Source organism: Nerophis ophidion, linkage group LG15 (genome assembly GCF_033978795.1).
Source record: "Nerophis ophidion isolate RoL-2023_Sa linkage group LG15, RoL_Noph_v1.0, whole genome shotgun sequence".
NCBI classification, from domain to species: Eukaryota; Metazoa; Chordata; class Actinopteri; order Syngnathiformes; family Syngnathidae; genus Nerophis; species Nerophis ophidion.
Window position 1 is genome coordinate 5549309 of NC_084625.1, and position 27946 is coordinate 5577254.

Consider the following 27946-nt stretch of genomic DNA (forward strand, 5'->3'; position numbering starts at 1 on the left):
CCAGGCTGTTAATCATTATTTAATATTGCTTTAGTGTTGTCTATTTTTCAAAGTTTTTTTTTTTTTTTACAAACGGAGACTTTTGCCCCAGTAATGATTGAATGATAAAACATGTGTCAGCTTGTTTGATCTGTTTCGCCGTCGTGGGTAAATTAATCCAGATAACGACATTATCGATACCAATGCGTATCATATCCACACGAAATGAGCAATTTTATGGAAGAATACCATTGAATGTATTTGTTTTGTTTCATATGTGTTACTCTGTTGATAGTATTGGACAAAGAAGTCAAAATCCTGTAATGAAAATAGAAACGAATGTGAAAAGTATCGGCTTGGTCAAATCTGGATCTGTCTTTACCTGGTATTGGATAGACAGCAAAAAAGGCCCCGCCCACTATTACGGAAGTCAAACCAGCAATAACTGCGCCTCGGACTCTTCCACTTTGTCTCTTTGGAGGCACAGCAAAATACGATTATTAGATAGCGTATGTGCATTAAATTCCCAACAATAAACTCTTATAATGTATAAACTGTAGTTATATAGGAGCTAGAGACCATAGTATGAATTTAAATGACGTTTAATGATGCTCCACCCCCGCGTGAATGGTACGGTCCATGACTCAGCGTCATGTGACAGGCGCGCATGGGCGTTTCTGTTGAAAGGTCCCAGTACAAAAAGTATATAAAGCACATTGGAACACACCGGAGTCATACTTCTTGTTCCAGTATAATAAAGACTTACTTTCCTGCCGCCATCATGATGTGTGGAGGCACCGGAGAGGCGAAGGCCGCCAACGAAGACGTCCAGCAGATCTGTGACAAAGTGAGTAGACGAACGTGAACATTTCCGCCCGTGCTATGACGTCATCACGTGCCTGGTTGGGGACGACGACGTAACGCCTGTTCACCTGTCATGCAGGTGAAGCCTGAAGCGGAGAAGAAAGCCGGCAAGTCCTTTGAGGTCTTCACTGCCAAGACCTTCAAGACTCAGGTGGTCGCCGGAACCAACTTCTTCATCAAGGTGAGCTCAAATCACCACAATCCTTCATTTGGCAACAAAAGAGGCAACAAAACAAAGATGTTCAATATTTATTGACGTGCAGTTTTTACCAATATCACAGAGAGTCCATTTTATTTGGATATCCATCCATCCATCCATTTCCTACCGCTTGTCCCTTTTGGGGGGTGCTGGAGCCAATCTGAGCTGCATTCGGGCGGAAGGCGAGGTTCAATGTTTATACTTAATTAGGAGTATTAAGTTATTCACCTTCGAATAACAATTGTACAAAACACTAAAGTCCTGGAAAATATTTGCACTTGCATTGTTATTACTACACTACTGCTTAATTTGTCCACAGTTTATGTCAACCTCTTGTATCGCACATGATATCACACACAAGTAAACACGAAACAGGACTACTTGTATCGCACATGATATCACGCACAAGTAAACACGCCACAGGACTGCTTGTATCGCACATGAGGTCACACAGTTTATGCCGACTTCTTGTATCGCACATGATATCACAGACAAGTAAACACGCCGCAGGACTGCTTGTATCGCACATGATATCATACACAAGTAAACATGCTGTAGGACTGTTTGTATCGCACATGATTTCACACAAGTAAACATGCCGTAGGACTGGTTGTATCGCACATGTCACACAGGTAAAAATACCACAGGACTGCTTGTATCGCACATGATGTCACACACAAGTAAACACGCCGCAGGACTACTTGTATCGCACATGATATCACACACAAGTATACAAGCCGGAGGACTGTTTGTATCGCACATGATGTCACACAGGTAAAAAGGCTGCAGGACTGCCTGTATCGCACATGATGTCACACAAGTAAACACGCCGCAGGACTACTCGTATCGCACATGATATCACACACAAGTAAACACGCCGCAGGACTACTTGTATCGCACATGATATCACACACAAGTATACAAGCCGGAGGACTGTTTGTATCGCACATGATGTCACACAGGTAAAAAGGCCGCAGGACTGCCTGTATCGCACATGATGTCACACAAGTAAACACGCCGCAGGACTACTCGTATCGCACATGATATCACACACAAGTAAACACGCCGCAGGACTACTCTTATCGCATATGATATCACACACAAGTATACAAGCCGGAGGACTGTTTGTATCGCACATGATGTCACACAGGTAAAAAGGCCGCAGGACTGCCTGTATCGCACATGATGTCACACAAGTAAACACGCCGCAGGACTACTTGTATCGCATATGATATCACACACAAGTATACAAGCCGGAGGACTGTTTGTATCGCACATGATGTCACACAGGTAAAAAGGCCGCAGGACTGCCTGTATCGCACATGATGTCACACACAAGTAAACACGCCGCAGGACTACTTGTATCGCATATGATATCACACACAAGTATACAAGCCGGAGGACTGTTTGTATCGCACATGATGTCACACAGGTAAAAAGGCCGCAGGACTGCCTGTATCGCACATGATGTCACACAAGTAAACACGCCGCAGGACTGGTTGAATCGCACATGATGTCACACAGGTAAAAAGGCCGCAGGACTGCCTGTATCGCACATGATGTCACACAAGTAAACACGCCGCAGGACTGCTTGTATCACACACGATGTCACACTCTGCAGGACTGCTTGTATCGCACATGATATCACACACAAGTAAACATGCCGCAGGACTGTTTGTATCGCACATGATATCACACACAAGTAAACACGCCGCAGGACTGCTTGTATCACACATGATATCACACACAAGTAAACACGCCACAGGACTGCTTGTATTGCACATGATATCACACACAAGTAAACACGCCGCAGGACTGCTTGTATCGCACATGATGTCACACAGGTAAAAATGCCGCAGGACTGCTTGTATCGCACATGATATCACACACAAGTAAACACGCCGCAGGACTGCTTGTATCGCACATGATGTCACACAGGTAAAAATGCCGCAGGACTGCTTGTATCGCACATGATATTGCACACAAGTAAACACGCCACAGGACTGCTTGTATCACACATGATATTGCACACAAGTAAACACGCCACAGGACTGCTTGTATCGCACATAATATCACACACAAGTAAACAAGCTGCAGGACTGCTTGTATCGCGCATGATATCACACACAAGTAAACACGCCGCAGGACTGTCTGTATCGCACATGATGTCACACAGGTAAAAGCGCCGCAGGACTACTTGTATCGCACATGATGTCACACACAAGTAAACACGCCACAGGACTACTTGTATCGCACATGATATCACACACAAGTAAACACGCCTCAGGACTGTTTGTATCGCACATGATGTCACACAGTTTATGCCGACTTCTTGTATCGCACATGATATCACAGACAAGTAAACATGCCACAGTACTACTTGTATCGCACATAAGTAAACACGCCGCAGGACTGCTTGTATCGCACATGATATCACACACAGGTTAAAAACGCTGCAGGACTGCTTGTATCACACATAATATCTCACAATTAAACACGCCGCAGGACTGCTTGTATCGCACATGATATCTCAGACAATTAAACATGCCGCAGGACTGCTTGTATCGCACATGATATCTCAGACAAGTAAACACGCTGCAGGACTGCTTGTATCGCACATGATGTCACACAGGTAAAAATGCCGCAGGACTGCTTGTATCGCACATGATATCACACAGGTAAAAACACAGCAGGACTGCTTGTATCACACATGATATCACACACAAGTAAACACGCCGCAGGACTGCTTGTATCGCACATGATGTCACACATAAGTAAACACGCCGCAGGACTACTTGTATCGCACATGATGTCACACAGGTAAAAACACATCAGGACTGCTTGTATCACACATGATATCACACACAAGTAAACACGCCGCAGGACTGCTTGTATCGCACATTATATCACACACAAGTAAACACGCCTCAGGACTGTTTGTATCGCACATGATGTCACACAGGTAAAAACGCCGCAGGACTGCTTGTATCACACATGATATCACACACAAGTAAACACGCCACAGGACTGCTTGTATCACACACGATGTCACACTCTGCAGGACTGCTTGTATCGCACATGATATCACACACAAGTAAACATGCCGCAGGACTGCTTGTATCGCACATGATATCACACACAAGTAAACACGCCGCAGGACTGCTTGTATCACACACGTTGTCACACTCTGCAGGACTGCTTGTATCGCACATGATATCACACACAAGGATGTTGTCAAACACTTACAATTTGTCCAATTGTATTATTTTGATTCTATATAATAACTATTTGCAGTAGGACATGGGCATTGAAGTAGTCATAATATACAGTACAGGCCCTGCGACGAGGTGGCGACTTGTCCAGGGTGTACACCGCCTTCCGCCCGAATGCAGCTGGGATATGCTCCAGCACCCCCCGCGACCCCAAAAGGGACACGCGGTAGAAAATGGATGGATGCATGTATATTCATAACATTTTTTTCTGCCATAAAGTGGACAAGGAAGGAGAAGAACAGTGTTAAGTGCAGTCAGCATCATGGACGTAGTAGTAATAACAATGTTATTGTTGCTCACAGGTGCACGTGGGAGGAGACGAGCACGTCCACCTCCGCGTCTTCCAGTCGCTGCCGCACGCTGGCAGGACACTGGAGCTGAGCGACATGCTAGAGTCCAAGAGTCACTCCGACCCCATCGAGCACTTCTGAGATGCTCCTGATTGTTCCTTTTTAAACACACTTTTGTATCGCCAGCACTCATAAATGATTGCAACTCTCTGGCTTTGTGTGATGTAGTAAAGTTACTCTGGATGCTGATATCTTCTCAGGTGTGTGTGTGTGGTCTAAAGCAGTGGTCTCCAACCACCGATTGGTACCGGGCCGCAGAATAATTTTTTATTTAAAAAAATAAATAAATAAATAAATAATTTTATTTTATTTTTTTATTAAATCAACATAAAAAACACAATATACACTTACAATTAGTGCAACAACCACAAAAACCTCCCTTTTCATGACATAGAAGGGAAAAAAAGAAATTAAAGCTGCAAGCAGAGTTGGTCGGGTCCGCCTTTGGATAGTTTGGATAGTTTTAATCAAAAGGGTTCAATTTCTCTCCTGTGCGAGTTTGAAGCCGAAACGACAAACGCACTCGGAGGAGTTTACGTTTGTAAAAGGTGAGGGGTTTTTACAAAACTTTTATTTTGAAGGGGTAATTTTTAACTTCCTGTTGATTTTTGCTGCAGGATGTTAATTATTAAAAAGTAGGTCTAAGTGAGACCTACATAGAGGTTTTTGTTTCATGTCTTTCCGGCATTCCTACTGGAAGTTACAAGCAATTTTGTTTGTGTTTTCTTCCTAGGAGCAGTTTTTGCTGTGTTTCGATCAAAAATTGCGCAAGAGCACAATTTTGAGTTTTTTTTTTTTTTTTTTTCATTAGATCGCAATTTCTGCCAGTCCTGATGTGTGTGCCAAGTTTGGTGAGTTTTGAGGCATTTTAAGGAGGTCAAATTTCAGCTCGAAGAGGCTAAAAATAAATTTTTTGCAAAAATATAAAAAATTATTCTGTGGCCCGGTACCAATCGGGCCGCAGAATAATTTTTTCTTTAAAAAAAATAATAAATAAAAAAATAATTTTATTTGATTTTTTTATTAAATCAACATAAAAAACACAATATACACTTACAATTAGTGCACCAACCACAAAAACCTCCCTTTTCATGACATAGAAGGGAAAAAAAGAAATTAAAGCTGCAAGCAGAGTTGGTCAGGTCCGCCTTTGGCCGCTGCCAAACCCTGGTCTAAGTCAGACCTACATAGAGGTCTTTGTTTCATGTCTCTACGACATTCCTAACAGAAGTTACAAGCAGTTTTGTCTGGGTTTTTTCCTAGGGGGCGCTAGAGCGCAATTTTGACTTTTGGGGTTTGGTTTTTTATTAGATGGCAATTTTCGCCAGTCCTGATGTGTGTGTAAAATTTGGTGAGTTTTGACGCATGTTAAGGGGGTCAAATTACAGATCGGCGTTTCTGGATGTTGTTGATAAATGGCTTTCGCTTTGCATAGTAGAGCTTTAGCTTGCACTTTGAAGCATTTTAAGGGGGTCAAATTACAGCTCAAAGAGGCAAAAATGACATTTTTTAGGAAACTTTGCGCAGGGGTTCTTTTAAGGCGCGTAAAATCAAAACCGGAGCAGTAATCAAAACTTTGTTGGATAGTTTTAATCAAAAGGGTTCAATTTCTCTCCTGTGCGAGTTTGAAGCCGAAACGACAAACGCACTCGGAGGAGTTTACGTTTGTAAAAGGTGACGGGTTTTTACAAAACTTTTATTTTGAAGGGGTAATTTTTAACTCCCTGTTGATTTTTGCTGCAGGATGTCAATTATTAAAAAGTAGGTCTAAGTGAGACCTACATAGAGGTTTTTGTTTCATGTCTTTCCGGCATTCCTACTGGAAGTTACAAGCAATTTTGTTTGTGTTTTCTTCCTAGGAGCAGTTTTTGCTGTGTTTCGATCAAAAATTGCGCAAGAGCGCAATTTTGAGTTTTTTTTTTTTTTTTTCATTAGATCGCAATTTCTGCCAGTCCTGATGTGTGTGCCAAGTTTGGTGAGTTTTGAGGCATTTTAAGGAGTTCAAATTTCAGCTCAAAGAGGCTAAAAATTAATTTTTTGCAAAAATATAAAAAATTATTCTGTGGCCCGGTACCAATCGGGCCGCAGAATAATTTTTTCTTTAAAAAAAAAAAAAATAAACAAATAATTTTATTTTTTATTTTTTATTAAATCAACATAAAAAACACAATATAAACTTACAATTAGTGCACCAACCACAAAAACCTCCCTTTTCATGACATAGAAAGGAAAAAAAAAACTTAAAGCTGCAAACAGCGTTAGTCGGGTCCACCTTTGGCCGCTGCCAAGCCCTGGTCTAAGTCAGACCTACATAGAGGTCTTTGTTTCATGTCTCTACGACATTCCTAACAGAAGTTACAAGCAGTTTTGTCTGGGGTTTTTTCCTAGGGGGCGCTAGAGCGCAATTTTGACTTTTGGGGTTTGGTTTTTTTATTAGATGGCAATTTTCGCCAGTCCTGATGTGTGTGTAAAATTTGGTGAGTTTTGAAGCATGTTAAGGGGGTCAAGTTACAGATCAGCGTTTCTGGATGTTGTTGATAAATGGCTTTCGCTTTGCATAGTAGAGCTTTAACTTGTACTTTGAAGCATTTTAAGGGGGTCAAATTACAGCTCAAAGAGGCAAAAATGACATTTTTTAGGAAACTTTGCGCAGGGGTTCTTTGAAGGCGCGTAAAATCAAAACCGGAGCAGTAATCAAAACTTTGTTGGATGGTTTTAATCAAAAGGGTTCAATCTCTCTCCTGTGCGAGTTTGAAGCCGAAACGACAAACGCACTCGGAGGAGTGCGGCCCGGTACCAATCGGGCCGCAGAATAATTTTTTATTTAAAAAAATAAATAAATAAATAATTTTATTTTTTATTTTTTATTAAATCAACATAAAAACACAATATACACTTACAATTAGTGTACCGACCACAAAAACCTCCCTTTTCATGACATAGAAGGGAAAAAAAAATAATTAAAGCTGCAAGCAGCGTTGGTCGGGTCCGCCTTTGGCCGCTGCCAAGCCCTGGTCTAAGTCAGACCTACATAGAGGTTTTTGTTTCATGTCTCTACGACATTCCTAACAGAAGTTACAAGCAGTTTTGTCTGGGGGTTTTTCCTAGGGGGCGCTAGAGCGCAATTTTGACTTTTGGGGTTTGGTTTTTTATTAGATGGCAATTTTCGCCAGTCCTGATGTGTGTGTAAAATTTGGTGAGTTTTGAAGCATGTTAAGGGGGTCAAATTACAGATCGGCGTTTCTGGATGTTGTTGATAAATGGCTTTCGCTTTGCATAGTAGAGCTGTAGCTTGCACTTTGAAGCATTTTAAGGGGGTCAAATTACAGCTCAAAGAGGTAAAAATGACATTTTTTAGGAAACTTTGCGCAGGGGTTCTTTGAAGGCGCGTAAAATCAAAACCGGAGGAGTAATCAAAACTTTGTTGGATGGTTTTAATCAAAAGGGTTCAATCTCTCTCCTGTGCGAATTTGAAGCCGAAACGACAAACGCACTCGGAGGAGTTTACGTTTGAAAAAGGTGACGGGTTTTTACAAACATTTTATTTTGAAGGGGTAATTTTTAACTTCCTGTTGATTTTTGCCGAAGGATGTCAATCATCTAAAAGTAGGTCTAAGTGAGACCTACATCGACATTTTTGTTTCATGTCTTTCCGGCATTCCTACTGGAAGTTACAAGCAATTTTGTTTGTGTTTTCTTCCTAGGAGCAGTTTTTGCTGTGTTTTATTCAAAAACTGCGCAATTTTGAGTATTGGGATTTGGTTTTTTCATTAGATCGCAAATTTTCGCCAGTCCTGATGTGTGTGCCAAGTTTGGTGAGTTTTGAAGCATTTTAAGGGGGTCAAATTACAGCTCAAAGAGGCAAAAATTGCATTTTTTTGGTGAAAATTTTGCTTTGAATGGGTTTTAGCAAAATTTTTGTTGATTTTTGACCTAGAAAGTAAAATTATGAAATCTAGGTCTAAGTCAGTCCTACATAGAGGTTTTTGTTTCATGTCTCTACGACTTTCCTAATGGAAGTTACAAGCAGTCTGTTTTGTTTTGTTTTTTTCCTAGGGGGCGCTAGCACGCAATTTTCAATTTTGGGGTTTGGTTGCTTAATAAGTTGGGAAGGCATGCCAGACCGACGTGTGTGTCAAATTTGGTGAGTTTTGAAGCATGTTAAGGGGGTCAAATTACAGCGCATTGGTGCAGAATAATAATAAAACGCACCAGTTTCAATAGGGTCTGGCGGACCCTAATAATGATTAGGATACATTTAGGCAAAATATTATAACAGGATATGTATAATGTTATATATAATATAATATACTCTAAAACAGGGGTCACCAACCTTTTGGAAATTAAGAGCTTTTTCTTGGGTACTGATTAATGTGAAGGGCTACCAGTTTGATACACACTTAAATAAATTGCCAGAAATAGCCAATTTGCTCAATTTACCTTTAATAAATAAATCTATATATAAAAAAATAAGTATTTCCGTCAGTCATTCCGTCGTACATTTTGTTTTCCTTTTACAGAAGGTTTTTTGTAGAGAACAAATGATGAAAAAACACTTAATTGAACGCTTTAAACGAGGAGAAAACATGAAAAAAATGAAAACTATGTTTCAAAATTTAATTTATCTTCAATTTCGACTCTTTCAAATTCAAAATTCAACCCAAAAAAATGAAGAGAAAAATTAGCTAATTTGAATCTTTTTGAAAAAAATAATTTATGAAACATCATTAGTCATTTTTCCTGATTAAGATTAATTTTCGAATTTTGATGACATGTTTTAAATAGGTTCAAGTCCGATCTGCACTTTGTTAGAATATACAACAAATTGGACCAAGCTACATTTCTAAGAAAGACAAATCCTTATTTCTTCTAGATTTTCCAGAACCAAAAATTTTCAAAGAAATTCTAAATACTTTGAAACAAGATGACGGGGCCCAAATGAGCTACTCCTACACATGGAGAGGAGCCAGATCAGTTGGCTCGGGCATCTGGTCAGGATGCCACCCGAACGCCTCCCTAGGGAGGTGTTTAGGGCACGTCCGACCGGTAGGAGGCCACGGGGAAGACCCAGGACACTTTAGGAAGACTATGTCTCCCGGCTGGCCTGGGAACGCCTCGGGTTCCCTCTGGGAGGAGCTGGAGGAAGTGGCTGGGGAGAGGAAAGTCTGGGCTTCTCTGCTTAGGCTGCTGCCCCCGCGACCCCACCTCGGATAAGCGGAAGAAGATGGATGGATGGAGAATAAGCTCTGTTGATTTAGACCACAGGCCTGGGCAATTGTTTGTAGGGTTTTTTTTTCATCATTTGTTCTCTACAAAAAACCTTCCGTAAAAGGAAAAAAAAATGTACGACGGAATGACTGACGGAAATACTTATTTTTTCTATATATAGATTTATTTATTAAAGGTAAATTGAGAAAATTGTCTATTTCTGGCAATTTATTTAAGTGTGTATCAAACTGGTAGCCCTTCGCATTAATCAGTACCCAAGAAAAAGCTCTTAATTTCCAAAAGGTTGGTGACCCCTGTTGTAGAGTATATTATATTATATATAACATTATACATATCCTGTTATAATATTTTGCCTAAATATATCCTAATCATTATTAGGGTCCGCCAGGCCCATTGCAAAGGACTCCTGTGGAGTCCTTTGCAATGGGCCCTTTTGAAACTGGTGCGTTTTATTATTATTCCGCACCTATGCGCTGTAATTTGACCCCCTTAACATGCTTCAAAACTCACCAAATTTGACACACACGTCGGTCTGGCATGCCTTCCCAACTTATTAAGCAACCAAACCCCAAAATTGAAAATTGCGCGCTAGCGCCCCCTAGGAAAAAAAAAACAAAAAAACAGACTGCTTGTATCTTCCATTAGGAAAGTCGTAGAGACATGAAACAAAAACTTATATGTAGGACTGACTTAGATGTAGATTTCATAATTTTACTTTCTAGGTCAAAAATCAACAAAAATTTTGCTAAAACCCATTCAAAGCAACATTTTCACAAAAAAATGCTATTTTTGCCTCTTTGAGCTGTAATTTGACCCCCTTAAAATGCTTCAAAACTCACCAAACTTGGCACACACATCAGGACTGGCAAAAATTGCGATCTAATGAAAAAAACAAATCACAATACTCAAAATTGCGCTCTAGCGCAATTTTTGAATAAAACACAGCAAAAACTGCTCCTAGGAAGAAAACACAAACAAAATTGCTTGTAACTTCCAGTAGGAATGCCGGAAAGACATGAAACAAAAATTTCGATGTAGGTCTCACTTAGACCTACATTTAGATAATTGACATCATTCGGCAAAAATCAACAGGAAGTTAAAAATTACCCCTTCAAAATAAAAGTTTTGTAAAAACCCGTCACCTTTTTCAAACGTAAACTCCTCCGAGTGCGTTTGTTGTTTCGGCTTCAAACTCGCACAGGAGAGAGATTGAACCCTTTTGATTAAAACTATCCAACAAAGTTTTGATTACTGCTCCGGTTTTGATTTTACGCGCCTTCAGAGAACCCCTGCGCAAAGTTTCCTAAAAAATGTCATTTTTGCCTCTTTGAGCTGTAATTTGACCCCCTTAAAATGCTTCAAAGTGCAAGTTAAAGCTCTACTATGCAAAGCTAAAGCCATTTATCAACAACATCCAGAAACGCCGATCTGTAACTTGACCCCCTTAACATGCTTCAAAACTCACCAAATTTTACACACACATCAGGACTGGCGAAAATTGCCATCTAATAAAAAAACAAACCCCAAAAGTCAAAATTGCACTCTAGCGCCCCCTAGGAAAAACCCCAGACAAAACTGCTGTCATGAGGGGTTCCCTCAATCATCAGGAGATTTTCCAGATGATTGAGGGAACCCCTCATGAAACAGTTCTGTAGAGATGAAGTAGTCTTGTGATTTTTCCCACACCTACATATTGCGCTCTACCACGGTATCGAGCACTATTCTCTGGATAATCCAATCAAGACATATATATATATATATATATACAAAGAACAAATGTGAGCTAGGGAAATAAACAACTGAGGGAATAGCGTGGAAGCAAAAGTACAAAAAGAGTTTTACCACAAGCGGGAATAGCGACGTCACCTGAATAGCAAATGAGAGTCCGAGAGCGAATGGCAAACAAAGGCAGTCTTAAATAAGGAGATAATCACAAATCAGATGCGCGTGACAAACAGAAAGCAGATGACACTAAATGGGTAACTATGACAATGGAAGAAAAGAGGAAGTGCCACCAGGAACTAAGGACGTCAAATAACAGGATGTGATATACAAACAGAACAAAAACAGAACATGACATGATCCAAGTCGTGGATCATGACGCCTGGGAAACGGAATGGAATTTTACAGGGGCCGTGCCAGCAACTTGAGGGTCGCAGGTTCGATTCCCGCTTCCGTCATCCTAGTCACTGCCCTTGTGTCCTTGGGCAAGACACTTTACCCACCTGCGCCCAGTGCCACCCACACTGCTTTAAATGTAACTTAGATATTGGGTTTCACTATGCAAAAGCGCTTTGAGTAGCTAGAGAAAAGCGCTATACAAATATAATTCACTTCACTTCACATGTTCTACTGAGTGAGACACCCAGAATATACACAAATATTAAGAATGTAGGCTTTACAATATTAACTATGACCGATAAAACACTGAATATTGACAACATATGACCGTCACAGCCCTTCTCCATCCACATTATTTACAATAAACAAAACACAACAAAAGTGCAACAAACACAGCGAACTATGAACACAAAGAGTAAAAAACAATACAAAAAAACACCTACAATTTGATATAATATCACTTTTCTTGTAGAACTTTAAAAATCTCCTCCCACGTCTGTCCCTGACATTTGCATTTCAGGGAACACTCTGTGGAAACGCTCCCCACCCACACTGCTTGGTACCTGGTCTGAGCTGCTGTGATTTAGATGACCATAGTAACTAATTATATTACCATAGTAACTAATTAGATGACCATGGTAACTAATTATATTACCATAGTAACTAATTAGATGACCATGGTAACTAATTATATTACCATAGTAACTAATTAGATGACCATCGTAACTAATTAGATTACCAGAGTAACTAATTAGATGACCATAGCAACTAATTAGATGACCATCGTAACTAATTAGATTACCGAATAACTAATTAGATGACCAGAGTAACTAATTAGATTACCATATACTAATTAGATGACCAGACTAACTAATTAGATGACCAGAGTAACTAATTTGATGACCAGAGTAACTAATTAGATGACCAGAGTAACTAATTAGATGACCAGAGTAACTAATTAGATTACCATGGTAACTAATTAGATGACCAGAGTAACTAATTAGATGACCAGAGTAACTAATTAGATTACCATAGTAACTAATTAGATGAACAGAGTAACTAATTAGATGACCAGAGTAATTAATTAGATGACCATATACTAATTAGATGACCAGAGTAACTAATTTGATGACCATCGTAACTAATTAGATTCCCATAGTAACTAATTAGATGACCATATACTAATTACATGAACAGAGTAACTAATTAGATGACCAGAGTAACTAAATAGATGACCATAGTAACTAATTAAATGACCATAGTAACTAATTAGATGATCAGAGTAACTAAATAGATGACCATAGTAACTAATTAGATGACCATATACTAATTAGATGACCATGGTAACTAATTAGATGACCATAGTAACTAATTAGATGACCATAGTAACTAATTAGATGAACAGAGTAACTAATTAGAAGACCATAGTAACTAATTAGATGACCATATACTAATTAGATGAACAGAGTAACTAATTAGATGACCAGAGTAACTAAATAGATGACCATAGTAACTAATTAGATGACCATAGTAACTAATTAGATGACCAGAGTAACTAATTAGATGACCAGAGTAACTAAATAGATGACCAGAGTAACTAATTAGATGACCATAGTAACTAATTAGATGATCAGAGTAACTAAATAGATGACCAGAGTAACTAATTAGATGACCATAGTAACTAATTAGATGACCATAGTAACTAATTAGATGACCATAGGAACTAATTAGATGAACAGAGTAACTAATTAGATCAATCAATCAATCAATCAATCAATCAATCAATCAATGTTCACTTATATATCCCTAAATCACTAGTGTCTCAAAGGGCTGCACAAACCACCACGACATCCTCGGTAGGCCCACATAAGGGCAAGGAAAACTCACACCCAGTGGGACGTCGGTGACAATGACTATGAGAACCTTGGAGAGGAGGAAAGCAATGGATGTCGAGCGGGTCTAACATGATACTGTGAAAGTTCAATCCATAATGGATCCAACACAGTCGCGAGAGTCCAGTCCAAAGCGGATCCAACACAGCAGCGAGAGTCCCGTTCACAGCGGAGCCAGCAGGAAACCATCCCAAGCGGAGGCGGATCAGCAGCGCAGAGATGTCCCCAGCCGATACACAGGCAAGCAGTACATGGCCACCGGATCGGACCGGACCCCCTCCACAAGGGAGAGTGGGACATAGGAGAAAAAGAAAAGAAACGGCAGATCAACTGGTCTAAAAAGGGAGTCTATTTAAAGGCTAGACTATACAAATGCGTTTTAAGGTGAGACTTAAATGCTTCTACTGAGGTAGCATCTCGAACTGTTACCGGGAGGGCATTCCAGAGTACTGGAGCCCGAACGGAAAACGCTCTATAGCCCACAGACTTTTTTTGGGCTTTGGGAATCACTAATAAGCCGGAGTCCATTGAATGCAGATTTCTTGCCGGGACATATGGTACAATACAATCGGCAAGATAGGATGGAGCTAGACCGTGTAGTATTTTATACGTAAGTAGTAAAACCTTAAAGTCACATCTTAAGTGCACAGGAAGCCAGTGCAGGTGAGCCAGTATAGGTGTATATATATAGGTATATATGTATATAAGTATATACAGTATAGGTGTATATATATAGGTATATATGTATATAAGTATATACAGTATAGGTGTATATATAGGTATATATGTATATAAGTATATACAGTATAGGTGTATATATATAAGTATATACAGTATAGGTGTATATATAGGTATATATGTATATAAGTATATACAGTATAGGTGTATATATATAAGTATATACAGTATAGGTGTATATATAAGTATATACAGTATATTGTACCAACTGTAATCTTTTAATGCTAGACATGGGGAGACCCGAAAATAATACGTTACAGTAATCGAGACGAGACGTAACAAACGCATGAATAATGATCTCAGCGTCTTTAGTGGACAGAATGGAGCGAATTTTAGCGATATTACGGAGATGAAAGAAGGCCGTTTTAGTAACGCTTTTAATGTGTGCCTCAAAGGAGAGAGTTGGGTCGAAGATAATACCCAGATTCTTTACCGTGTCGCCTTGTTTAATTGTTTGGTTGTCAAATGTTAGAGTTGTATTATTAAATAGAGTTCGGTGTCTAGCAGGACCGATAATCAGCATTTCCGTTTTTTTGGCGTTGAGTTGCAAAAAGTTAGCGGACATCCATTGTTTAATTTCATTAAGACACGCCTCCAACTGACTACAATCCGGCGTGGTGGTCAGCTTTAGGGGCATGTAGAGTTGGGTGTCATCAGCATAGCAGTGAAAGCTAACACCGTATTTGCGTATGATGTCACCTAGCGGCAGCATGTAGATGCTGAAGAGTGCAGGGCCAAGGACCGAACCCTGGGGAACTCCACACGTTACCTTAACGTAGTCCGAGGTCACATTGTTATGGGAGACGCACTGCATCCTATCAGTAAGATAAGAGTTAAACCAAGACAGGGCTGAGTCTGACATACCAATTCTGGTTTTGATACGTTCTAATAAAATATTATGATCGACGGTATCGAAAGCAGCGCTAAGATCGAGGAGCAGCAACATAGATGACGCATCAGAATCCATCGTTAGCAATAGATCATTAGTCATTTTTGCGAGGGCTGTCTCCGTGGAGTGATTTGCCCTGAAACCGGATTGAAAGGTTTCACATAGATTGTTAGACGCTAAGTGTTCATTTAACTGCTCCGCAACAATTTTTTCGAGGATTTTTGAAATAAAGGGAAGGTGAGACACCGGTCGGTAGTTTACCGTGAGGTCAGGACAGGTTAGGTCTTTTAAGAAGAGGATGAATAACCGCTTTTTTGAATGCTAGGGGAACAGTGCCCGAGGAAAGTGATAAGTTTATAATATTTAGCACTGATGGACCTAATAATACAAAGAGCTCCTTGATCAGTTTCCCAGGAAGAGGGTCAAGTAAACATGTTTGTTTTATTCCATTTACACGTTGTAACAATTCCTCTAATGTTAATTCCTCAAAACGAGAGAAACCATTTTGGAGGGCAGTATCCGCCGTATATACCATCGTATCAGTATCAGTGTTAATAGAACCCCGTTGTAGCTAGGACGCATTGTCTTTAATCTCCTTTCTAATAACTTCAATTTTCTTACTAAAGAATTGCATAAAGTCATCAGCTGAGTGGGTGGAGCTACTGGAAGGAGTCCCTTGTTGGGTTAGCGATGCTACCGTACTAAACAAAAATTTAACAAAAATGAATAATGAATCACTCTGATTGTTCCTTTTTAAACACACTTTTGTACCAGCAGCACTCATAAATGATTGCAACTCCCTGGCTTTGTGTTTCCTTCTGCACTGGGACTTAAGACTCTCCTGGTGAATAAAAAAAAACGTCCAAAGTGTTTGCTGCTCGCTCTAAACAAGTCTTTCAAATACAAGAAACATTTAAAACTTTCCTCTGAATCGTGACACCCAACTCTACATGCCCCTAAAGCTGACCAACACGCCGGATTGTAGTCAGCTGGAGGCGTGTCTTAATGAAATCAAACAATGGATGTCCGCTAACTTTTTTCAACTCCACGCCAAAAAAACGGAAATGCTGATTATCGGTCCTGCTAGACACCGACCTCTATTTAATAATACAACTTTAACATTTGACAACCAAACAATTAAACAAGGCGACTCGGTAAAGAATCTGGGTATTATCTTCCACCCAACTCTCTCCTTTGAGTCACACATTCAATCAATCAATCAATGTTTATTTATATAGCCCCAAATCACAAATGTCTCAAAAGGACTGTACAAACCATTACAACTACAACATCCTCGGAAGAACCCACAAAAGGGCAAGGAAAACTCACACCCAGTGGGCAGGGAGAATTCACATCCAGTGGGACGCCAGTGACAATGCTGACTGTGAGAAACCTTGGAGAGGACCTCAGATGTGGGCAACCCCCCCCCCCCTCTAGGGGACCGAAAGCAATGGATGTCGAGCGGGTCTAACATGATACTGTGAAAGTTCAATCCATAGTGGCTCCAACACAGCCGCGAGAGTTCAGTTCAAAGCGGATCCAAGACAGCAGCCAGAGTCCCGTCCACAGGAAACCATCTCAAGCGGAGGCGGATCAGCAGCGTAGAGATGTCCCCAACCCATACACAGGCGAGCGGTCCATCCTGGGTCCCGACGAGCGATCCATCCTGGGTCTCGACTCTGGACAGCCAGTACTTCATCCATGGTCATTGGACCGGACCCCCTCCACAAGGGAGGGGGGGACATAGGAGAAAAGAGAAAAGAAGCAGCAGATCAACTGGTCTAAAAAGGAGGTCTATTTAAAGGCTCGAGTATACAGATGAGTTTTAATGTGAGACTTAAATGCTTCTACTGAGGTAGCATCTCGAACTGTTACCGGGAGGGCATTCCAGAGTACTGGAGCCCGAACGGAAAACGCTCTATAGCCCGCAGACTTTTTTGGGGCTTTAGGAATCACTACTAAGCCGGAGTCTTTTGAACGCAGATTTCTTGCCGGGACATATGGTACAATACAATCTGCAAGATAGGATGGAGCTAGACCGTGTAGTATTTTATACGTAAGTAGTAAAACCTTAAAGTCACATCTTAAGTGCACAGGAAGCCAGTGCTGGTGAGCCAGTATAGGTGTATATATAGGTATATATGTATATAAGTATATACAGTATAGGTGTATATATAGGTATATATGTATATAAGTATATACAGTACCGGCGTAATGTGATCAAACTTTCTTGTTCTTGTCAAAAGTCCACATTAAAAGCGTTACTAAAACAGCCTTCTTTCATCTCCGTAATATCGCTAAATTTCACTCCATTCTGTCCACTAAAGACGCTGAGATCATTATCCATGCGTTTGTTACGTCTCGTCTCGACTACTGTAACGTATTATTTTCGGGTCTCCCCATGTCTAGCATTAAAAGATTACAGTTGGTACAAAATGCGGCTGCTAGACTTTTGACAAGAACAAGAAAGTTTGATCATATTACACCTATACTGTATATACTTATATACATATATACCTATATATACACCTATACTGTATATACTTATATACATATATACCTATATATACACCTATATTGTATATACTTATATACATATATACCTATATATACACCTATACTGTATATACTTATATACATATATACCTATATATACACCTATACTGTATATACTTATATACATATATACCTATATATACACCTATACTGTATATACTTATATACATATATACCTATATATACACCTATATTGTATATACTTATATACATATATACCTATATATACACCTATACTGTATATACTTATATACATATATACCTATATATACACCTATACTGTATATACTTATATACATATATACCTATATATACACCTATACTGGCTCACATGCACTGGCTTCCTGTGCTCTTAAGATGTGACTTTAAGGTTTTACTACTTACGTATAAAATACTACACGGTCTAGCTCCATCCTATCTTGCCGATTGTATTGTACCATATGTCCCGGCAAGAAATCTGCGTTCAAAAGACTCCGGCTTATTAGTGATTCCCAGAGCCCAAAAAAAGTCTGCGGGCTATAGAGTGTTTTCTATTGGGGCTCCAGTACTCTGGAATGCCCTCCCGGTAACAGTTTGAGATGCTACCTCAGTAGAAGCATTTAAGTCTAATCTCAAAACTCATTTGTATACTTTAGCCTTTCAATAGACTCCCTTTTTAGACCAGTTGATCTGCCGTTTTTCTTTTTCTCCTCTGTCCCACTCTCCCTTGTGCAGGAGGTCTGGTCTGATGGCCATGGATGAAGTACTGGCTGTCCAGAGTCGGGGACATCTCTGTGCTGCTGGACCGCCTCCACTTGGGATGGTTTCCTGTTGGCTCCACTGTGGACGGGACTCTCGCAGCTGCGTTGGATCCACTATGGATTGAACTTTCACAGTATCATGTTAGACCTGCTCGACATCCATTGTTTTCGGTCCCCTAGAGGGGGGACCGAAACGCGGTCCTCTCCAAGGTTTCTCAAAGTCATCATGGTCGACGTCCCACTGGGTGTGAGTTTTTCCTTGCCCTTATGTGGGCCCTACCGAGGATGTTTTTGTGGTTTGTGTAGCCTTTTGAGACACTAGTGATTTAGGGCTATATAAATGATTGATTGATTGATTATGCAGACATAACACTCATGCAGACACAGCAACACTTATGCAGACACAACAACATTCATGCAGACACAACAACACTTATGCAGAGAGAGCCACGTGCCAGGAAGTGTTTGGGTGCAGGACGAAAGCAGAGGAATGTGCTGACAAAGCAAAAGTGTGAAACATCAAATCACATTTTTATTGGCGGGAATCCAAACAAACATCTTCCATTCCAAGCATTACAGGCCATGTGGGTCGTGAGGGGTTAATAAACACTGCCACTGTGTGGACAAGTCAGACATTACATCATTGGAAGACCATCTGCATTAACTCTACGTCATCTATATTGATGTTACATTTATATTAATGTTACATCTTCTATATTGATGTTTTATCATTTATATATTTTTATAATTTATATTGATGTCAAATCATAAGAATTGATGTTTTATCATTTGTGTTGATGTTAAATCAGAAATAAATATGTTTTATCATTTATGTTGATGTTAAATTATATATATTGATGTTTTATCATCTATATTGATGTTTCATCATTTATGTTGAATCATAAAATTTGTTTTATCATTTATATTGATGCTAAATCATATATCTTGATGTTTTAACATTTATGTTGGTGTTAAATCATATATATATTGATGTTTTATCACTTATATTGATGTTTTATCATTTATATGGATTTGTTATCTATATTGATGTTAAATTATATATTGATGTTTTATCATTTATATAGTTTTATCATTTATATTGATGTCAAATCATAAGAATTGATATTTTATCATTTATGTTGATGGTAAATCATAAAAAAATAAGTTATCATTTGTTGTTAAATTATATATATTGATGTTTTATCGTCTATGTTGTTGTTTTATCATTTATGTTGATGAATCATAAAAAATGTTTTATCATATATCTTGTTTTAACATTTGTTGTTAAATCATATATATATTGATGTTTTATCACTTATATATTTTTATAATTTATATTGATGTCAAATCATAAGAATTGATGTTTTATCATTTGTGTTGATGTTAAATCAGAAAAAAATATGTTTTATCATTTATGTTGATGTTAAATTATATATATTGATGTTTTATCATCTATATTGATGTTTCATCATTTATGTTGATGAATCATAAAATTTGTTTTATCATTTATATTGATGCTAAATCATATATCTTAATGTTTTAACATTTATGTTGGTGTTAAATCATATATATATATATATATATATTGAGGTTTTATCACTTATATTGATGTTTTATCATTTATATGGATTTGTTATCTATATTGATGTTAAATTATATATTGATGTTTTATCATTTATATAGTTTTATCATTTATATTGATGTCAAATCATAAGAATTGGTTTTATCATTTATGTTGATGGTAAATCATAAAAAAATAAGTTTTATCATTTGTTGTTAAATTATATATATTGATGTTTTATCGTCTATGTTGATGTTTTATCATTTATGTTGATGAATCATAAAAAATGTTTTATCATATATCTTGATGTTTTAACATTTATGTTGTTAAATCATATATATATTGATGTTTTATCACTTATATATTTTTGTAATTTATATTGATGTCAAATCATAAGAATTGATGTTTTATCATCTGTGTTGATGTTAAATCAGAAAAAAATATGTTTTATCATTTATGTTGATGTTAAATTATATATATTGATGTTTTATCATCTATATTGATGTTTTATCATTTATGTTGATAAATCATAAATTTTGTTTTATCATTTATATTGATGTTTTATCATTTATATTGATGTTTTATCATTTATATTGATGCTAAATCATATATATTGATGCTAAATCATATATCGATGTTTTAACATTTATGTTGATGTTAAATCATATATATATATATATATATATATATATATTGATGTTTTATCACTTATATTGATGTTTTATCATTTATATGGATTTGTTATCTATACTGATGTTAAATTATATTTTATATAGTTTTATCATTTATATTGATGTCAAATCATAAGAATTTATGTTTTATCATTTATGTTGATGTCAAATCATAAAAAAATAAGTTTTATCATTTATGTCATTAAATTATATATATTGATGTTTTATCATATATTTTGATGCTAAATCATATATCTTGATGTTTTAACATTTATGTTGTTAAATCATATATATATAGATGTTTTGTCACTTATATTGATGTTAAATTATATATTGATGTTTTATCATTTATTTTGATTTATCATCTATATCAGGAGTCAGCAACCTTTTTGAAAGCAAGAGCTACTTCTTGGGTACTGATTAATGCGAAGGGCTACCAGTTTGATACACACAAATAAATTGCCAGAAATAGCAAATTTGCTCAATTTACCTTTAATTAAAAAAAAAAAAAAAAAAAAAATATATATATATATATATATATAAATAAAAATGGGTATTTGTCTGTCATACATTTTTTTTCTTTTTACAGAAGGTTTTTTGTAGAGAATAAATGGAAAAATAAACTGAAACGGTTTAAAAGAGGAAAAAAATTAAAATAAAATTTTGATAACAGTTTTTCAATTTCGACTCTTTAAAATCCAAATTTCAACTGAAAAAAAGGAGAAAATCTAGCTAATTCAAATCTTTTTGAAAAAATTAAAAAGAGAATTCATGGAACATTGGTAATTTTCCCTGATTAAGATTAATTTTAGAATTTTGATGGCATGTTTTAAAAAGGTTAAAATCCAATCTGCATTTTGTTAGAATATATGACAAATTGGAGCAGGCTATATTTTTAACAAAGACAAATCATTATTTATTGTAGATTTTCCAGAACAGAAATTTCAAAAGAAATTCAAAAGACTTTGAAATAAGATTTAAGTTTGATTTTAAAGATTTTCCAGAATAATTTTTAAATTTACTCATAAGTTTGAAGAAATATTTCACAAACATTCTTCGTGGAAAAAACAGAAGCTAAAATGTCGAATTAAATTAAAATGTATTTATTCTTTACAATAAGAAATATAAATTTACTTGAACATTGATTTAAATTGTCAGGAAAGAAGAGGAAGGAATTTAAAAAGGTATGTTTAAAAATCCTAAAATCATTTTTAAGGTTGTATATTTTCTCTAAAGTTGTCTTTCTGAAAGTTACAAGAAGCAAAGTAAAAAAATAAATGCATTTATTTAAACAAGTGAAGACCAAGTCTTTAAAATATTTTCTTGGATTTCCAAATTTTGAGTTTTGTTTCTCTTAGAATTAAAAATGTCGAGCAAAGCGAGACCAGCTTGCTAGTAAATAAATATTTAAAAAATAGAGGCAGCTCACTGGTAAGTGCTGCTATTTGAGCTATTTTTAGAACAGGCCAACAGGCGACTCATCTGGTCCTTACGGGCGACCTGGTGCCCGTGGGCACCAGGTTGGTGACCCCTGGTGTAAAAGTGATACATTAGTAACATGAATTAAGGAATGAAAAGGAAAACATTGTTTAAGTTGTGTAGTGTTGCAGTTCATGGGGTAAGGATGACAAATAACACACATATACATACACACACACACACACACACACACATATATATATATATATATATATATATATAAACATTGGATGACAAGACAGAAGGAGAATAAGACTGCAGAGAGGCGATGACGTCGTTAGCTTTCAGCGTATTTATTGAAAGCTCAGTATGTGAGTGCAGTGTGTGATTAGCTTAAAGAGATGTAGTGCGACTATGTGTAAGTATTATCTGAGCGTGGTCACCAGAGGGCGTTGTGTGCGTGTTGAGAGCGAGGCGGAAGTCCAAAAGGGGATAACACAGGCTCAGACGTCAGTGGGCAGGCGTGAGGTGGAAGTCCAGAGGGAATGCAAAGGGGGTCCAGGTAGACGAGACAGCTCGAGGAAGGACGACGGGAAGCTGGAGGACGACACGAGAGACCGTGAACACAACCAGAAGGGAACACAGGGAGGGAGAGAGAGAGAGAGAAGGCTAAAGACGTGCTGGCTTACCGTTCTGGGTACGAGAAGCTATGTTCTAGCACCAGATCTCAAGATGCGCTGGCTTATGAAGGCTGGTTGCTCATCACAGGCAGGTGTGTTGATTGCAGATCTCTTGCAGAGGCACGCCCGCAGCGGAGAGGGAACACCCGTTGGCGTGGCCCGTGGTGCAGGAGGAGAGGCAGCAGGAGTGTGACCCAAAACACGTTGTGTAAGAGTTGTATAATGTAAGAATGTTAGATGATTAACACAAAAGACACCTTGTAGATGACCAAACCCCCAAATATTGACACAAATCAAATACATGTTGCTCAAGACCTTGGAGGACAAATACATATTGACCAACACCATAGAGGACATAAATCAAATACATGTTGACCAAGACCATGGGAGGACATAAATCAAATACATACTGACCTTGTAGTTGACCTGACCCCAAATAAAACCATGAGGACACAAATTAAATATGTTGACCAAGACCATGGACAACACAAATCAAATACATGTTGCCCAAGACCATGGAAGACACAAAATACATGTTGACCTTGTAATTGACCAACACAATGGAGGACATACATCAAATACATGTTGACCAAGACCATGGAAGACATAAATCAAATACATACTGACCTTGTAGTTGACCTGACCCCAAATAAAACCATGAGGACACAAATTAAATACATGTTGACCTTGTAATTGACCAAGACCATGGAGGACACAAATCAAATACATGTTCAAAACCATGGAAGACACAAATCAAATACATACTGACCTTGTAGTTGACCTGACCCCAAATTAAATACATGTTGACCTTGTAATTGACCAACACCATGGACATAAATCAAATACATGTTGACCAAGACCATGGACAACACAAATCAAATACATGTTGCCCAAGACCATGGAAGACACAAAATACATGTTGACTTTGTTATTGACCAACACCATGGACATAAATCAAATACATGTTGACCAAGACCATGGAGGACACAAATCAAATATATTTGAACCAAGACCATGGGAAGACACAAATCAAATACATACTGATCTTGTAGTTGACCTGACCCCAAATTAAATACATGTTAACCTTGTAGTTGACATGACCCCAAATAACACATATTGACCCGACCCCAAATAAAATTAGGACACAAATTAAAATACATATTCACCTTGCAGTTGACCTGACCCCAACTAAAACCACAAGGACACAAATTAAATACATGTTGACCTTGTAGTTGACCTGATCTGACCCCAAATAAAACAGGACACAAAATACATGTTGACCTTGTAGTTGACCTGACTAGACACCAAATACCATGAGGACATGAATTAAATACCGGTTGACCAAGACCATGGAGAGCACAAATCAAATACATGTTGACCAGATCCCAAATAAAAGCATGACAAAATTAAATACATGTTGACCTTGTAGTTGACATGACCCCAAATAACACGACCCCAAATAAAATTAGGACACAACTTAAAATACATATTCACCTTGTAATCGACCAAGACCATGGAGGACACAAGTCAAATACATGCCCAAGACCATGGAAGACATAAATCAAATACATACTGACCTTGTAGTTGACCTGACCCCAAATAAAACAGGACACAAAATACATGTTGACCTTGTAGTTGACCTGACTAGACACCAAATACCATGAGGACATGAATTAAATACCGGTTGACCAAGACCATGGAGAGCACAAATCAAATACATGTTGACCAAATCCCAAATAAAACCATGACAAAATTAAATACATGTTGACCTTGTAGTTGACATGACCCCAAATAACACATATTGACCCGACCCCAAATAAAATTAGGACACAAATTAAAATACATATTCACCTTGCAGTTGACCTGACCCCAAATAAAACCACAAGGACACAAATTAAATACACGTCGACCTTGTAGTTGACCTGACCCCAAATAAAAACAGGACACAAAATACATTTTGACCTTGTAGTTGACCTGATCGGACCCCAAATAAAACAGGACACAAAATACATGTTGACCTTGTAGTTGACCTGATCAGACCCCAACAAAAACCATGAGGACACTTAGTATTGACATTGTAGTTGACCAGTCCCCAAATACAACATAGGTCAACATTTATTTAAACTGTCATGGTTTTATTTGGGGTCAGGTCAACATGTATTAAAATTTGTCTGGTAGTTGACCTTACCCCCCCAAAAAACGTGACACAAATTAAATACATATAGACGTAGTTTCCCTGACCCTAAATAAAACCATGACAAATTAAATACATATGGACCTTGTTGACCTGACCCCAAATAAAACCATGACAAATTAAATACATATGGACCTTGTTGACCTGACCCCAAATAAAACCATGACAAATTAAATACATATGGACCTTGTTAACCTGACCCCAAATAAAACCATGACAAATACATATTGACCTTGTAGTTGACCTAACTCCAAATACGTATTGACGTTGTAGTTGACCTAACTCCAAATAAAACAAAAGGTCAACATGTATTTAATATGTGTCATGGTTTTATTTGGGGTCTGGTCAACATGTATTTAACCTGACCCCAAATAAAACCATGACACAAATTACATGTTCACCTTGTAGTTGAACTGACCTTAAATAAAACCATGAGGTCACAAATTAAATACATATTGACCTTGTAGTTGACCCGACCAAATACATATTGACCAGACCCACATACATATCAGGGATTACTGCAGCGTTTTGTTGTTAAGGCGGCCGACTTAACAATTACAAATGCTCTCAATACTTGCTTTGGAGTCCAAAATCAAGCATATTAAAATTTGGCTGTATTCTATTAGGGTTGTATTAAAAATGCTTCGAGTAGTTTCTTGTAATAATTACGTAAAACTGCAGTTGCAATAAATATTTTGTCAAAATTAAAATACCGCGATTAGATGCTTTGACAATGTTTCCCGACGGTGTTGAGGGCCATTCGACATGTAAATAACAAGTCATTATCTTCCACTTGTGCTAGAGCTTTGATTTGTTATTTTGTAAAAATCCTAATGATTATATACAGCCACAAGCAGGACAGACTAACTTCTAATCGAGACAAAAGTTGCTGAATGCAGTAGAAGACCTTCAGATAAAAGAGAAGCGATCGTCTGACAATTTAGACAAACTAATATCAAGTGATGAGGTCGAGACGTGATGGCGACAGGCCGTAATACCCTGTTCCTTACGAGCCCGCCCACCCACCCACACACTCCCCCGTCCCGGGAAAAAAACCCTCCCCCTGGAGAGTCACCACCTTAACTAACAAATTGTCTGGGGGAACCACTACATATTGACCTAGCGGGCCGTCCAAATCCCCCCACGACAACACGGACCTAGCGGGTGCTCAAAGCCCCCCATGACAACACGGACCTTGCAGGTCGCCCAAACCCCACCACGACAACAACACGGACCTTGCAGGCCGCCCAAAGCCCCCCACGACAACAACACGGACCTTGTAGGTCGCCCAAACCCCACCACGACAACAACACGGACCTTGCAGGCCGCCCAAAACCCCCCACGACAACAACACGGACCTTGCAGGCCGCCCAAAGTCCCCCACGACAACAACACGGACCTTGCAGGCCGCCCAAAGCCCCCCACGACAACACGGACCTTGCAGGCCGCCCAAAGCCCCCCACGACAACAACACGGACCTTGCAGGCCGCCCAAAGTCCCCCGCGACAACACAAAACTTGCAGGCCGCGCAAAGCCCCCCGCGACAACACGGACCTTGCAGGCCGGCCAAAGGCCCCCACAACACGGACCTTGCAGGCCGCCCAAAGGCCCCCACAACACGGACCTCGCAGCCGCCCAAAGGCCCCCACAACACGGACCTCGCAGCCGCCCAAAGGCCCCCACAACACGGACCTCGCAGCCGCCCAAAGGCCCCCACAACACGGACCTCGCAGCCGCCCAAAGGCCCCCACAACACGGACCTTGCAGCCGCCCAAAGGCCCCCACAACACGGACCTCGCAGCCGCCCAAAGGCCCCCACAACACGGACCTCGCAGCCGCCCAAAGGCCCCCACAACACGGACCTCGCAGCCGCCCAAAGGCCCCCACAACACGGACCTCGCAGCCGCCCAAAGGCCCCCACAACACGGACCTCGCAGCCGCCCAAAGGCCCCCACAACACGGACCTCGCAGCCGCCCAAAGGCCCCCACAACACGGACCTCGCAGCCGCCCAAAGGCCCCCACAACACGGACCTCGCAGCCGCCCAAAGGCCCCCACAACACGGACCTCGCAGCCGCCCAAAGGCCCCCACAACATGGACCTCGCAGGCCGCCCAAAGGCCCCCACAACACGGACCTTGTCGACAACAACAAGAAGAAGAAACCAAACACCAACATCTCAGCAGATGTTTAGTGATTCATGTAGACCTGAACTCCACAGGACACAGATCTTTTTATAAACACACCTTCAATAAACCATCACAAGTCTAAAAAGTATTCACATATTACTTTTGAGCTTGTAGATCGGTCATTGAGGTTTTGGAGATCATGTCCATCAAACACAGATTTTGACAAACAGTTGGGAACAATCAACAGTGCAGGTGTGTGCACTCAACCACACCTTGACTCTCTTAGCCAGCAGTTGAGAGCCCAGGTGAGTGACAGCTTGTCATTTGTTTGTGTAGCAAGTTTGTCACTGACTCAAGTGATTAAATGTGTGTGTTGTGTTGTGTTGTTCATGTTGTGCAGTGCAGGTGTGTAACTGTCACAGCGGACACAAACACATCAGAAAGCAGCCGAGCACACAATTGAAA

The 27946-nt window shown here is 39.0% G+C and overlaps 1 protein-coding gene across 1 annotated transcript; it reads left to right on the forward strand.

The window, feature by feature from the left end:
* The first annotated feature begins 661 nt into the window (after window positions 1-661).
* On the forward strand, window positions 662-4814 carry LOC133569127 (cystatin-B-like). Its single transcript, XM_061921303.1, has 3 exons — window positions 662-826; window positions 923-1024; window positions 4617-4814. Exons 1-3 carry the CDS (start codon window positions 761-763, stop codon window positions 4743-4745), a joined length of 297 nt encoding a protein of 98 aa, XP_061777287.1. The 5' UTR covers window positions 662-760; the 3' UTR covers window positions 4746-4814.
* The last annotated feature ends 23132 nt before the right edge of the window (window positions 4815-27946 follow it).